At 42.4% G+C, this 16,103-nt stretch overlaps 1 protein-coding gene across 5 annotated transcripts; it reads right to left on the bottom strand.

The window, feature by feature from the left end:
• Positions 1–994: 994 nt before the first annotated feature.
• RNF6 (ring finger protein 6) lies at positions 995–14,241 on the bottom strand. Of its 5 annotated transcripts, XM_032790025.2 has the most exons (6): positions 14,020–14,241; positions 13,366–13,594; positions 7,550–7,647; positions 7,257–7,469; positions 6,465–6,572; positions 995–3,561 (listed from the first exon to the last, which is right to left on the bottom strand). In XM_032790025.2, exons 4-6 carry the CDS (start codon positions 7,447–7,449, stop codon positions 1,796–1,798), a joined length of 2,067 nt encoding a protein of 688 aa, XP_032645916.1. In that variant the 5' UTR covers positions 7,450–7,469; positions 7,550–7,647; positions 13,366–13,594; positions 14,020–14,241; the 3' UTR covers positions 995–1,795. The 5 variants fall into 5 exon arrangements, with proteins under 5 accessions (XP_032645916.1, XP_032645915.1, XP_032645919.1 ...); XM_032790024.2 differs by lacking the exon at positions 7,550–7,647 and having other exon boundaries at positions 14,020–14,200; XM_032790028.2 differs by lacking the exon at positions 14,020–14,241 and having other exon boundaries at positions 7,257–7,464.
• Positions 14,242–16,103: the final 1,862 nt, after the last annotated feature.

Below are 16,103 nucleotides of genomic sequence, written 5' to 3'. Positions count from 1 at the left end.
GAAGAACTTAACCCTCTTGTGAACATTCTAGACAACCTGTAAGTAACGGCTGCTATAACTCAGCAAGGTATGCAAGGTCATGTGACCAGACCATGTCTCTGGAGTCCACCTTGTGATGTCAGTATTTTTCCACAAACCAAGTTTTGAAACAAAGGGTTCCCGCCCTATGCTAAAGCTATATAAGGCAGGGAGTGACATTGTCTGGTGTTCTTCACTCCTCACACATGATTCGTGGAAACACCTGAGGAACAAAGACTGATCTGGGGGAAATGCTGGACCCAGGCTAAAGGGATTTCTAGCCTGTGTATGAAGACCTGAGAAACCCAAGTTGTAAAGCTAATGCAGCTTGTGCCTTAAAAATCTACAAGTCTGCCTGTACCATCAGTTAGGATGAGAATCTGCTATTCATATCCAATCTACCTAGTATTAAGCTTAAGTTGCGTTTTTGTTTATTTGCTAAGTAACCTGCTTTGATCTGTTTGCTACCACTCATAATCACTTAAAAGCTATCTTTTTTGTAATTAATAAAGTTTATGTTTTAATCTAAATCAGAGATTTTGGAGTAAGGTGCCTGGGAATCTTATCTCAGAGAGGCTGTTGCATATTTCTCTCCACATTGAGGGAAGAGGGGGGCAAATTCTATGAGCTTACGCTGTACAGTTCCCTGTGCAGCACAAGACGGTCTAATTTTGGGTTTATGCTCCAGAGGGAGTGCGTGCCTGGAGAGCTGAGAGTTATCTTGGCTTTAGCCTTTCTACTGTTGATTTGTGCAATGGCTAGTCAGAGACCCTGCATGTAACTGGAGTTGGGTGTGTCCCTACATGTGTGTATGCTGGTGGAAGTGTAAGACCAGGAGCAGGTTTGCAGCTTATCACAGCAGCACAGTGTGAGAGGGAGCCCACGCTGGTGGGTCAGAGGGCTCAGTGGTACCCCACTTCCAGGTGGCACCCCCTGGGAAACCCGTCACATTAGGATTAAATAATTTTGAGTTGCATAAAACCTCTTAAAATGTTTATTTTTTTCAACAAGTGTTTATATTCAAATGAGGCAGGCATTCTTAGAATTGTCATTTTGACGGATCTGATTGCTGTCTATTGAAAGACAGCGACTGTTAGAGACACTGCATAGAATTATGTACATTTCAAAATGTTACTAATCCAATCCACTTTCAAATAAGAACTTGTCAACATTAAGCATTGTGTAAAACCACATGCAAAAATTGCTATAAAGAAGCTTAAATAGAACCAAACTTGCAGGTTTTCAGAAAGGATATTTCAATATTAAAAAAATATACTGTGTATTAAATTGAGCATTTCAAGTAACTTAAATATCTTTAGCAAACATGTCCAGCAAGATATCCTTCTGTAAAAGAAATTGTTCTTAGAACAAAAAGCTAATGAATGGTTATTTAGACACCAATTTCTCAACACAGTAGTCAGCCTGTGTGAAATCATGTGTAATCTAAATAAAATGAGTACACCATTAAAAACAAACATACATTTAGCAGGACTGATGAACTATTACATTTCTATATTTACAAAAGTGCTTAGCATAAAAATATTACCTAAAAAAATATAAATTTTATTAATATCATTTGGCTCTACACATACTGCTAGATCTGCACTTTGGAAGGAGAAACATAGCATTTACACTAAGTTTAGGCAACTTTCCTATATCTTTAAACAAGTCTAACAAAAATCTCCAGGCAAATGTACCCTTATCCAAATGATAATTCATCCTATTTGGCTCACCATAAATATAGCAATTAACGGAATACTAAACCATATAAATAACTTTATCCATTGTCTGCTGCGTTAGTCCCTAATACAGGCTGCCGACAAATGGGGCAAGTAGAATTTTCAGAAAGCCAGCGATCAATACAATGAATATGAAACTCATGCATACATGGTAACTGCCTTAGCTTGTTCCCTGTTACATATTCATTGATACAAACACTACATGTTTTACTTATTTCAGTCTCTGTGTGGCTGTCCCCATAGCTCCGGGTAGACAGATTGTCAATCTGCTCTTTGGTTAAACCTCTCAAATGCTCATCATCATCATCTTCATTTAGCAAGAAGAAATGTGCAAGACGAAGAATAGGCAGTGTTCCATTTTCAACCAAGCTGTTTGCCTCTTGAGACTGTCTGCTCTCCCGACTTTCATTATTGAGACTATAATGTTGAGTCCCATCATTCTCTTCATTTGTTTCACTACTGCCTTCTTCAACATATCTATGCCTAACTGAAGTCTCACTTAATTCACTATTATCATTTACTGTGTGTGAGTTATTCAGCTCTGATTGTATACCTGATAAGGGCTCGCTGCCCCTTTGAACTTCTGAATTCGATTCACTCTCCATTAAGGAGCTTAGTTCCCCAAAACCAGTCATAATTTGCCTTAGAATTGACCGAAGAGCTACTGATGAAGGTTCACCAACCCCCGTTTCTGAAATCCTACGAAGAGGTATCCGTATAGTGCTAACGTAGGTTCGTATACCTGCACGTTCTGATCGGGAAATTGTACGGCGAAATCCACCACTATCACTTTCGAAAGTAACTGTGTTTTCTGCCATTCCCACTCTAGAGCGCGTTCTACTAGCAATACTATCCCGATCTCTATTTTCCCCAGGGCGAATTCTTCTCACCTGAAGATCTAGTGTAATAGTTGGATGTCTCCTAACTGCAGCTGTTGATCTACTAGATTCATCCTCTTCCAATGTTATGCCCAATGTTGGGGCTGAATTAAAAAATTGTGGTGTCTGTGTGCTACCTACTGTTTGTTCATCTGGCTCAGAGGGCAGCTGAGCTGTATATCTCCTAGTAGACCTTCTAGAGATTTGCTGTAAATTCCTACTTTGCCTCAGACCATGCTCCTCAGAATTAGTAGAGCCATCTTGTCTTTGCAATGGAGAACGGCTTCGACTACTTAAAGTAGATCTTAATCTTAGAATTCCTAGTCTTTGTCTTGTATTCATCTGAACATTAGCTCTAGCTCTACCTCTCTGGAGACCAGTGGATGTAACTGTTTCCTGCATTTCCCTTCGCCTAACAACATTGTGTTCACCAGTGTCTGAAGAAATATTACGTGCAGTGCTTCTTGTTCTGTAAAGGCCTGTTGACTCCCTAGTTCTGCTTCTGAGCCTTCCCAAGACAGGAGAAGAGGTTTCTTCAGTGCTTTGTATCAGAGAATTTCTCACAGTTCTGGTCCTTGCAGTGTTAGAAGTTTCACCATTAAAATCTCTTGAGGTCCTGCTCCTAGTTCGTGTAGCTACTGGACTGACTGCTCTTTGATGTTGATTGTCCATATGCATTGTGCTAGTATCCAAGTGTGAAATGTCCATATATTCATCACCAGAAGCTTCAAAACTATTATGTTCATGATTTATGTTGATTTCAAGACTAAACCGGAATTCCCCACTATTTGGATTTGTCCGACTCACAGCTCTCCAAGTTTGGTTCCCACTCTGTCCACTGCGAGTAGCATTTCCTGTGCGACGAAAGGTGTTCAGCCACTCTAGCAAAGAGTCACCATTTGAATTTTCCCCAAGAACCTCTGAATCTGTAAGCAGATAAAGAACTCTTATTTTTCTAATGTTTAAAAGCTTACACATTTTGCATACCATGATGCACTCTAAACCATGTATTACCTATAAGCCTTTTTTAAAGCTCTCTTCCTGATTTACACTGTTTCAGTAGTATGTGACATATATGGCTATATTGATGCTGTTTTGCTGAAGATAAACCTTTGCCTGTAGTATGCAGTGTTATAGATTCCAAAGGGAGGAAAGGACCATTATGATCATCTAGTGTGACCACCTGTTTAACACAAGCCATAGAATTCCCCCAAAATAATTTTTAGAGCATATATTTTAGAAAAAATCCAATCTTGATTTTAAAATTGCCAGTGATTGAGAATCCACCACAATCCTTTGTAAAATGCACATGACTGACTACCCTCATTGTTAAAAAATTATGCCTCATTTCCCATCTGAACTTATCCAGCTTCAACTTCCAGCCACTGGGTCACCTTATATCTTTCTCTATTAGACTGAAAAGCTCATTATCAAATATTTGTTCTCTGTGTAGGTACTTATAGACTGTAATCAAGTCATCCTTTAGCTTTCTCACTGGTAAGCTAAATAGACTGAACAATTTGAAGGGCATGTTTTCTAATCCTTTAATCATTCTCATGACTATTATCTGAACCCTCCCCAACTGATCAATTTTCAAGCTGAAAAAAAGTAATTAAAGAAGATTAGGATTTTAGTGATTTACAAAAGGTGTAGTCATTATTAGATGTTACAAAATGGATTCTAATTCCATTCATATGATGCTGAAAATGCAACGTAATCATGGTTTTCAACAACCTCTGAAGATTTAAATGAGATCCATATAGATGCTCCACATTGGATTTATTTGTAGCATTTTTAAGTCCAAGTTGTAATTATGGGTAAGGAGAAAAAGGCACTATGTTTTCTACTTTACAGGTGTTTCCATTTGCTATATTTTAGCATATGTGCAGTACTATAAAGAAGAGTTCCTGATGCAACCATACCCATTGATTAAACAAGTGATCCCCAAACTGTGGGGCACGTCCTCCTAAGGGGCATGGAGGAATGTCTGGGGCACACGGCGGGGCCCGGGCCTGTCCCCATGGGGAAGGGACCACCACCCAGCCCCACTCTGCCCCCAGCTCCGCCCTGGCCCTGCCCCTACTCCTGGCTGCAGCTGTGACTCCACACATGGCACGAGGGGCACAGGCACATTCCATTACTTCTGGTGGGTGCGTTGGTGGACGCAAGAGGAAAAGTTTCCTCTGGTACCACTGGATTAAATTGTTTAAAAAAGCTGTTGATTAATTTATCACATCCAGTCATAACACAGGATGAAAATTTATGGAGTATAAATCCTCATGCATCAAGCCACAGGCCAGCCACTAACTGCCTGGGGTTAGGAAAAAAAGTTTCCACTTGGATAGGTTACTTAATAACTGGGTATTATGAATTTTCTTGCACCTTTCTCTGAAGTATTGAATATTGGCCACTGTCAGAAACAAAAACTCTGGATTACAAGGACTAATGGTCTGATTTAGTGTGGCTCTCAAGTATATGAAAAGCATATATGAAAGATATATGCACCACAACATCTATGACTTTGCTTTCCCAATCAGTTACACACACTGACTTAATCAAGGTATTTCTCCTACAAGATGGGATGGAATAAAGATACTTATTTTTAGTTCAATTTGGAAAACATTCATATGCTATAGGGATGGAGTCAATACAAGCATTTGTTTTCTGATTATGTGAATTTATTCTACTTGATAGCTGCTAGGTCGCTGGTATGGTGAGATGACTGCCTATTATATATTATATACTATTTTTTCTTTATGCTTCCTCCCTTGTCTGTATCTATCTGTTGTCTTGTCTTACCTTTAGATTGTCTATTGTCTTATTGTGCATTTGTACAGTGCCTAGCACAATGGGATTCTAAGTCCATAAGTGGGGCTCCTGGCTGCTACAACACTAGAAATACTACTACAACTGAAGCCACTACATTATAGTCTTCATCAAAAAAACCTGGCTAATCATTCAGCATTCTCTCAATGGTTAATGAGGACACAGACAGCATATTTCAATTTTTAAAGTGCCACATTTTTACTAACTACTTAGAATTATCCCTTGGACTCTGGAAAATTAAGTCTGTTTCCCTGCCCAACTCTTTTCTTCTACTCATTTATATGTACAGGTTTCCTTCCTGCCCACAGAGAAGGATGTTAAGTTTTGGCAGGATTTTGTTTACAGAAAAAAAAACAAAAAAAAACGACTCTCACTCCAAAAAATAAAAAACCCTCGTCCCTATCACATAAAGCAAGATTTTGGCCCAGTCAGATTCATGAAGGGAAGAAGTTAATCAAATTCTGGGCCATTAATTTGGGAATATCCACTTAACTACTGATAGCCTTTTTTAACCTAAACATCTATCTAGAGAGATAATATTAATTTAAACATAGAATTTACCTTGTTTTAAACAAGCGAAAGTTTGTTGTTGTTTTTTTTAAAAAGATTAATTTTAGTTTTTCAGATGGATATCACTTCTCTCCTTATGTTATCTGTTTTGCCAACTTCTATAATAAACTAAAAAAAGCTTAATCTATCCTTATTTTTAAAAGGCAGAAACAAATAAGTAAATTATTTCTGTGCAAATGTTGCTTTTTGGAGAGGAAGGGTCAGGGTAAGTAATTTGTTGCAAATCTAAATCAGTTATTGTGAAGTACTATAAGTTAATTTACTTTCACATCATTAGGATATACATTTTATTCTTTTTGGTACTTGGGAGAAAAAGAGCTACATAGAACAAAGAAGAAATAGACTTAGCATGGATGTCACTTGAACAGGCCAGTATTTTAATATACAGAAACATTCAATGCTTTATGTTTATTAGTAAATAAAGAAAGCTTACCTCCAGCAGTTTCTCCTTCACCTTCCCTATTTTCTACATCAGTTTGGGATGCTAGATGCTCCTTTGCCCCCTCTAAACGTTGCTGTAGCTCTTCTGCTGTTATTTCTCCTGAAATAGTTCACATATTTAGGTCGTATATGGCCTCAGCCTTTTCAGTAAAATATTTTGATTGTCTCAAAAATGTTTGCATATTACTCGTTTATACAAGCATAACAATGAAACTGTTTCCTATATTTTTTTTGTTACTGACCATTTTCAGAAATAAAGTAAAAACAGTGAGACATAAGAGAGACACCAGCATGATTATAAAATTACAATCAATACAAATATAAACAATAGAATAAAAAAGAAGGCACCAGAAACAAAGTGGCTTCATGTATCTAAGCAGAAGACTGCATGTCATTATAACCCGCCAACCTATCAGCATCAGTATGTTCTAAGAATTCAGATGCTGAAGAAATTCTCTTCTATACAAGGTGTACTTTAAGTATGATATTTGTAAATGAGTATTTTAATTATTGTATGTGTTCCCAGAGGTTATAACTTGGATGCACATTATAAATCTAAACATTATGCTGTGAGGATGAATTTTTGTTTCACAAGCTTTAATACCCATTTAAAATTGTTCATTTTTTGAGAGATGCCATCAACTTTAAAAGAAAAAAAAACCCTCACTTTTCAGTCTTTCCCCAGACACACAGACCAAATTGTATTTTCAGGTATGCTGGCATAACACCATTCCAGATTTATACCAGTGTACTGTCTCGTTTGCTGTAACCATCCATATCTTACCAGGAGTGCCAAGAAGATTGTGGTCTCTCATTAACCTGTAATCTTCATCACTGAGTTCATTAATGAATTGGTAATAGGCCTCCTCTCTGCTAAGGCGCTCCTGCTGCCACTGTCTCTCACCTTCACCATGACTGCGTTCTAGGGGAGAGGCTTGTTCATCACCTCCCACCAAACGAGACCTAGATCGATCCATGCTGAGATAAACAGGCTGTTCTGAACAAAACCAAAGATCAGTACAGTGAAGTATAACTCCAGGTTATCAGTTGCTCAATTTCTCATTTAACCTAGCTTACCTATTAATATGAACTTGACACGAACGAGGTTGTATGTCCCTACTTGTCAGGTTAATTCACCAACAAAGAGTTTACTGGGCAAATATCTTGCTTCTTGGCTGTTTAAAACAATAATGAAAGTCACTCTCTCAGTGAAAAGAAATAATTTGACATACCAACTTCTTAAAGATAAATCAAACAAATACTGTTTTATTCTTAGCCTTATAAGAATACCTTAAAAATATAAAGAAATAAACACAAAAGTTTGTTTCCTTCCTCTCACTGCAACAGAGCCGCTCTGAGGTGAATCACAGCAGCGGTTTAGGAGTAAGGTGAAATAGCATGGGAAATTTTGGTAAATCAAATGTAATTACCCAGCACAGAATTCTGATGAGATAACAGAGTTATTACTATAAAGAAGAATACTAGCCATTGGATCTTTAATGACAAATAGTTAGGACTGCAGTTTTACCTCACATGTAAGGGATACCACTTCCAGCAATATAAGCCCTATAGCACCATGCTGGGGAATTGCTTCACTTCTGGTAGTGTTTTTAGGTTTTTCTTCCAAGACTTTCATCCAAACTGCAGACTGACAAAGGGATGCATAACTATGTCAAGTTCAGAATCACAGAGGAAAGACTAGATTCTCATACACACTCTTTGTTCCTTCTGCTGCCAAGAAAGACAGGAAATCAAGGATACATTGATTGCAAACCTTATTAACTAAACATGAGTAAGCCCCCTTGTACTGACAGATCAGCATTTTAATAGTATGTTTTTACTGGTTACAAGTTAATTAATATCCCCTTCTCACACTCTCTGGTGGAGGGTCCCTTTTTGTACCATCCTTGGTCTCCTCACTTTACACTCTATTCTTGGGTAATTTTATTTGCCCCCAGGACTTCAGCTAACTATCTTTCCAATCACTTCCAAATCTACCTTCCCACTGACTTGTTGCTCTTTATTCAATCCTGCATCTCAACTTGTCCCTCTAACATCCCCTCCTGGATGTCTCGTCAACTTAAACTGAAAATGGTCAAAATGGAATTTCTTTCTCCCCCCATCAAACACTGCCCATTAAGCCCTTATTAGCTGTCTCTTTTGACTGAAATACCATCCCTTCTGTCACTCACACCCATAAGCTTGGAGTCATCGCTGACTTCTCTTTCCTTCATCCAGGCTGTGGCCAAATTTTGTTGCTTCTTTCTCCACAATACTTTTATGATTAAAGACCTTATTTATAACCACAACCAAAACTTTAGTCCAGGCCCTCATCTTCCCCACCTTGCTTACTGCATTCTCTTAAACCAGGGGTCGGCAACCTTTCAGAAGTGGTAGGCCGAGTCTTCATTTATTCACTCTAATTTAAGGTTTCGAGTGCCAGTAATACATTTTAACATTTTTAGAAGGTCTCTTTCTATAAGTCTATAATCTATAACTAAACCATTGTTGTATGTAAAGTAAATAAGGTTTTTAAAATGTTTAAGAAGCTTCATTTAAAATTAAATTAAAATGCAGAGCCCCCAGATTCAGTGGCACTCACACAAGGCAGTGTGAGTGCCACTGAAAATCAGTTTGTGTGCCACAGGTTGCCTACCCCTGTCTTAAACAATACACATTGTCCCTTTCAATCTATTCAAAACATAGCTGTTAAGTCAATGTTCCTGACCATATCACCACTTCTAAGAGCCTGATCCAACTTCCTCTAAGAAAGGTCTCCCCCACTGACTTTAACAGGAGTTGGATTGGGCTGTAAATTCCTCCACTGGCTCCCTTTTGTCCACATTAAGTTCAAACTTCTTGTTATCAAGGTCCTTCAGAGTTCTGCTCCCCTCTACTTATCTTCTTTCTTTTCACATTCACCCAAGTTTCCACACTTGCACTGATGCTAGCTTTCACTAGCCCATCATGTCTGCTTCTTCCACAACTGTCTTTGCACCTTCTTCCATGCTAATTATTGTCTGGCAAGCAGACCCAAAAGGTTTGTAATCCAAAACGAAAAACAAACAACATACATAGCAGAGTCACTGAGTCCAGTTCCCTGCTATCACAGGCAATCCAGTCAGACAATTCCATACTTTAAATTTATCAAGCTCCACCTTAAAACTAGGTTGCTTGTTTGCCCCCACACCACCTATGGAAAGCTGTCCCAGAACCTCACTCTTCAGATGGTTAGAAACCTCCTTCTAATATCCAGCTTAAATGTATTCATGGCTAGTTTATACCCTTCTGGTTTTGTGCCTACATTGTCCTTTGCCTTAAATAGCTCTTCTTCCTCCACAGTGATTGGAGGAAGAAGAGCTTGATATATTTATAGTTAATTATCGTATTCCCTCTCAGTCTAAATTTTGCTAAGCTAAACAACCCAAGTTCTTTTGGTCTCTTCTAGTAAAATAGGCTCTCCATTTCCCTGATTATTTTAGTAGTCTTCCTCTGCACCTTTCCCAGTTTGAAATCATTTTTCTTGGACATGGGTGACCAGAATTGTACACTGTATTCCAGCTGAGATCTTACCAATGCCTTGCATAATAGCATTAGTACTTTACCTATCTCTATTAGAAATAGCTCACGTTATTGTAGGATCATATTTTACTTTTTCACAGCCACATTATACTGGTAGTTGATAATTATCTTGTGATCAACTAATGCATGTGGGTCTTTCTCCTCTGTTGTTTCCAACTGCTGAGCCCCAAGTTTAAAGCAGAAATTCTTGTTATTCCCTAAGTACATGAGCCTGCACTTAGAAATTGGATGAAATTTAATAATACAATTAGTCCAATTCTCTATATCACCCAATTCCTCATATATAATAGTCCAGTCCTCCTCTGTATAGATGATACCTCCCAACTTTTTGTCATCAGCAAATTTCATTAGCATACTTCTACTTTTTGTGCCACGGTCACTAATGATTAAAGACTGGTCCCCAAATAGATCCTCAAGGAACTTCACTAGTAATCTCCCTCTAGATGGATAGCTCTCCTTTCAGCATAACCCTGTCTCCCTGTGATGGGGTGTACCAGTACCTTTGAGGCCCCCTGCTGGAGGCCTGGTGGTCCTACCACACTCCACACAAGAAAAGGAACAGTGAAGGTGGGTCCTCCATGCCTGCCTAGAGAGGCTGTGGTAAAGTGGCCAATCAGCATACAGCAGGCCCAGTTAAAAGGAGCTGCAGGGCCTGAAAGTTGTTTGCTGGGGACCAGTGAAGTGAGGAAGGTGCTCTTTGCTGGCTGTGGGAGCTTCAGCCCTGAGTTCAGGGTGAGGTGGAGTGGAGTGTGTGGGAAGTGGCCCAGGGAATAGCAGCAGCATCTACTACAGAAAGCAGTAAGTGGTTACTTTTTATAGACTCCTTGGGTCTGGATCTGGAGTAGTGGGTAGGCCACTAGCAGAGTGGCCAAAGCCTTGAGAAGGGGGACAAGTGTTGCTTAGAGGCTCCAGTGAAGGCCAGGACTCCATCTCCAGGGAGAAGGCCATGGGAGCACTCCTCTGTAACAGGGCAGGGATAAATTTTAGGCTAGCCCAGAAGGGACTGAAAACTGAGCCCCGAGACAGGGCTCAATACATTCCGAAGACACTGATTGGCCCTGTTGCCTCTTTCTGTTTGTGTGTTCAGACATGTAGACTATACATAGCTTAGCTGGAGTGATGAGCCCCTGAAGACCTCTCTGTCAAGGTTAACTGTAAACAGGGACACTACAAGCAAAAAGCACAGCTCTGTACCCACCTGATACAGGTGTGCATTAGAGGGGGGTGGTCTCATCACTCTCTAATCAGTTGTTTACCCAGTTACAGATCTTGAACTAATTCCCATTGTCTGCATTTTAACTAATTTCATGTGTGGGGACTATATCAAATGCTTTACTGAAGCCCAGGCAAATTAGGTCTCCTGTACTTCCCTTGTCTGAACATATCAGTTATATAATCAAATATATCAGGCTAGTCTAGCAACATCTACCTGGGCAAACCCATGTTGCATTTTACTACTTTTTCTATTTACTCACATGTAAGTCTCTTCTCTCTCCCCTCACACCCCCGCAATGGAAATTCTACATGGAATTTCTTAAAGGTGCAAAAACTAAGCTTCTTCCATACTTAAGTTCCTGGGCTCTTCAGTCCAGATGACTTTATTAACTAGTTCTCTTATTTTCCCAAGATCTGCCCTTTTGAAATAAACCTTGTAGTTACAACCTGGTTTTGACTCTTCTCCCATTTAATTTACACAGTCAACTAGGGGTCACCTGATCCAAGATTATTTTTTATGACCAGCTCTTCTATAACGTCTTCTCTACTCACTAAATCAAGTCCAAACCAGCATTACCTCTTGTTGTTGTTTAAGTGACTATTTGCTGAAGAAATCTGGTCTGTTATACCCACAAATAACTAGGCCTGACAATTAACAGCATTTGTTCTTCAATTTATTAACTAGAAAGTTAAAATCTCAAAGACCATTTCTGGTAGTATTTCTCTCTAATATTAGAGATCTCTATGCACCTACCAGTCTGATCCTGCCTACAGCAAAAGGAGATAAAAACAAATTGTGATTTTTATATGAAAACTAGATATCTAAAATGAGAAAATAAATATTCCTACCTCCCCCCTCAACTTTGTCAGCCAATTGATTTCTTTAACATTCTCATAATGCCCAGGAAGATGCATATATAAATCTTTTTTCATTAAGATGAAAACTGTCATGTCAACTAATCTTTCTTCATTCAATATAAGCTCTCAAAGAGAACTCTTCTTTTTCCCGCTCCCTTTCTCATGCACAACAACATTGACCCTTTTTCTTCTTTAAAGCATGTATGTGGTAGAAGAAAACAGTTAAATGGCCATTTTGAGCCTTCTGGTAGGATGGTTTAAAAAACAGGCTCTAAATGACTCACTTAAGAGCATGCAATGCTGTGTTGATCCCAGAGTATTAGAGACAAGGTGGGTGAGGTAATATCTTTTATTGAACCAACTTCTATTTGTCAGAGGGACTTACAAAGATCTGAAGAACTGTGTAAACCCAAAAGCTTGTGTCTCATGAATAGAAGTTGGTTCAATAACATTCTCACCCACCTGTCTCTCACTTGGGAACAGTAAGAGGTGTTTATATATAGTTAGTAACCCAATCTGCATGAATGCCATTTACCATTATTTTAATCACCTCATATTTAACATTATTGACCATGGTCAAAACAAGATACTTTTGTATTTGAAAGCATCACACTCTAAGGACTGGTCCTCTAGAAAATCAGATAGACCCAGCTATGTTGCATGCAGGGTGTAAATTCGCACCCTTGAGTGTTGTAGTTAAACTCCTCCAACCTAAGCACTTGTGTGGAGGGCCCTAGGTTGACAGAATAATTCTGCTATTGGCCTACCTCCAGCCTCTCTGAGGTGAATTACCAATGCCCATGGGCGAACTCTTCCCGTTGATGTATTGTAGACAGTCTCTATACTGAAGTGCTACAGTTGTACAGCATCAACCCTAAATGTAGACAAGCCCTAAATTAAGGAGGTTTATTAATTATTAAATAGAACAATGGCAAGAATAATACAGGCATAACTCAGAATTCCTCTTCATTTACAATATCCCCCCACAGTTTGAGAGAGTATCGGGGGGTAGTCGTGTTAGTCTAGATCTGTAAAAGCAGCAAGGAATCCTGTGGCACCTTATAGACTAACAGACATTCTGTTGCATGAGCTTTCATGGGTGAATACTCACTTCGTCGGATGCAACCGACGGGTATAAGTTTGAGAGAAATTACACATACCAATGATTTTATTCTATACATTTCTAAATTCAGAACCAACACAATAACCCTTTCCCATATCAAAGAATGTGCACTCACTTTAATCAAAGCACTATATAGATTATTATTCTTCCTCTTGGCCTCTTTCCATTAACTTGTATCCAGGATTCAAATAAGTGATCATTTTCTGAAAGGCCCTCCTGTGGCTGCCAGGAGGGTGAGGGTTGAGGTTTAGCTGAAGAGGCCTCCCTGGCAGACAGGCACACACGACATTGCTGTCAAATCTGACCCTCCAGGTGCGACGAGGTCCCCGGGGTCTGAAGAAAACCTGAAACCAACGGAAGTATCCAAGTAACTAAAGACGCAGTGCCAAGAGCTAGGCCTGCTGGCCTGGCCCCACACCAGTCCCAGCGAAGCCCACGCAGCCGCTATGGCCAGGGACCCATCCCCCCTCAGCCTCAGGGTCCCACCAGGCGGGGAGGCGCAAAGCTGCTGACCCTTCCCCCGCACTCACGGGAAGGCGGGGATCGCTCCACTCTGTCCGGGCTGCGGCTCTGACGCCCTTGGGGCGGGCTCCCCGCGGCCCCCTGGCCCGCGCAGCTATTGCCTAGGGCCGGCGCCTGTTAGCGGTCTCAGGGCGGAGGGTGACTGACACCGCTCCTCTCCAATCACCTGTCACGGCCAGACACCAATTGCACCAGGGTGAGGTGGGCCCTGTCTCTCCTCCCCAGCCCCAGCTGGGACCCTGCTCACCACGCGCGCTGCAGAGGGGCCCGGCCGGGGCGACACCCCCTCCCCGCTGCACAGAGCCGCCCTCTGAGCCGAGGGCAAGGAGAACAGCCCGGCGGGAGGGCCGGGGGCCCAGGGTGGGGGTGGCGACACGCACCGGCCCTGCTCACCCCTCACCGCCGAGCAGCCGCCGCCAGCGCCGGAAAGAAGACCCGCGCGCTGGAGGCGGAGCGATGATTCCTGTCCGGGTGGCCGCACTGAGCAGCGAACAAATGTTCCGCACTCAGACGGGGCCGCCCCAGGCATGCGCACAAGTGGATCTCTTCTCCCGCTGCGCATAACCTCTGGCAGGCCTCGGGCAGCCCGCGCGCTGGCCCTTCTAGCACGTGAGAGGGAGTCTGAGGGGCGGGGGTAGCATGGGAGCAGCGCGGAGGGGCGCGCCTGAGCTCCAGTTGTTTTCTTCCTCTGGTTATTGCACTATGAGCAAGCTCAATAGAGTTGCCAGCTGTCTAAGCACACAAATCCAAACACCCTTACCCCAGATCCTGCCCCTTTGGAGACCCGGCCCCTTCTCCGACGCCTCGCTCTGCTCATGCCAGGCCCCCTCCCTCCCTCACTCTCACCGGCCTGAGGGGGGGGGGGCTCTGGGCTGGGACTGAGGGGTTTGGAGTGTGGGAGAGGGCTTCAGGCTGGGCATGGGGTGCGGGCTCTGGGAGGGAGTTTGGGTGTAGGAGTGGGCTCAGGACTGGGGAAGGGGGTTGGGGTGCAGGAGGGTGTACAGGGTGCTGACTCTGGGAGGGGGCTCAGGGCTGGGGCAGATGGTTGGGGAGAGGTGTGGGCTCTGGTTCGGTGGTGCTTACCTCAGGCTGCTCCTGGGCAGCAGTGAAGTAGGGCTAAGGCAGGCTCTCTGCTTACCCTGGTACCATGCCACTCCTGGAGGAGGCCAGCAGATCCCTGGGTGGGGCAGTGTGCTGCCCTGCCTGCAGGGACTGCCCCTGCAGCTCCCATTGGCCGCAGTTCCTGGCCAATGGGAGCTGCAGAATTGGCACTTGGGCCAGGGGCAGTGCACAAAGACCCCTTGCTCCCCACTCAGGGGCTGCAGGGACATGCTGGGCCCAGCTACTTCTGGGAGTGGCATGGGACCAGAGTAGGCAGGAAGCCTGCCTTAGCCTCAATGTACCGCCAGACTTCCAGCGACCTAAAATCTCCCGTTTTGGCTTCAGTGGCCTCTGGGAGATAGAGCCTGCTTCTGGGAGACTGCTGGCAAAACCGGAAAGGTTGGCAATCCTATCAGTAGGTGAAAGGTGGTGAACCACACCCCTGACATAGTGAATTGGCTCCAGAGGACACCCCGCCTCCAGATTTTAAAGATCTCATCAGCTCATGACTTTTCCTTAGGCTTTGGGCTCCTGACTCCCCACAACTCCTGCTGATGTGTTTGATTAATATCAGTTTGAAACATCAAAGTTTGGGGCATGCTATACATGTCTTTCCCTGGCTGCTCATGGGGAGATGCCACTTACCCCCTCCTCACCTCAAGATAAGGGAACTGCCATCCATTGCCTATATGCAGTATTCTTGTAACCCTGTCAGTCCCAGAATATTTGAGAGACAAGGTGGGTGACGTATTACTCTAGACTGAAGGCAAGTCTCAGTAGCAGAGCAGGTCTCTCAGACATAGCTCTACCCTGCTCTGAAAATTGGAGGACTTTCTAGCACTGCAACAGATCCTCTGGCAGAGGCCAAAATCCTGTGACTCGCAATCAATTTGTGAGAGACTGTAGCACTGCCTTCCCTTGGCTATTCAGAAGGCACTCCCTTGAGCCACTATGCCCCTAGGCTAGGGGAGCTGACAGCCAATCCCTTCCTTTCCCATGACTGTCTTGTGTACCCCACTCAGCCTCCCCATAAATCTGCTTCCTATTCCCACTCAGTCTTCCCATCCACCTTCACAGAGTGATTCTGTTTCTCTCAGTGCCTGTCTCGACACTCTGACTATAGAGTGGTGACAGCCATTTTGTCTGTGGACATGGCTTCACTCCCACTGAAAACAATAAGAGGTGGCAGGCAACTTTATTAAGGCCAGCCTTGCTTCCACATGAAGATAG

Source organism: Chelonoidis abingdonii, chromosome 1, assembly GCF_003597395.2.
Source record: "Chelonoidis abingdonii isolate Lonesome George chromosome 1, CheloAbing_2.0, whole genome shotgun sequence".
In the NCBI taxonomy this organism is placed as follows: domain Eukaryota; kingdom Metazoa; phylum Chordata; order Testudines; family Testudinidae; genus Chelonoidis; species Chelonoidis abingdonii.
This window is presented reverse-complemented; position numbering and strand designations above follow the sequence as displayed.

Excerpts from the sequence above, each read along its gene's own strand:
- RNF6 (XM_032790025.2), bottom strand. The coding sequence starts at position 7,449 with ATGGATCGATCTAGGTCTCGTTTGGTGGGAGGTGATGAACAAGCCTCT. Across the intron at positions 6,573-7,256 it reads CAATCTTCTTGGCACTCCTG|GAGAAATAACAGCAGAAGAG; the intron begins GTAAGATATGGA and ends GAACTATTTCAG. Across the intron at positions 3,562-6,464 it reads TGAAGGAGAAACTGCTGGAG|ATTCAGAGGTTCTTGGGGAA; the intron begins GTAAGCTTTCTT and ends ATCTGCTTACAG.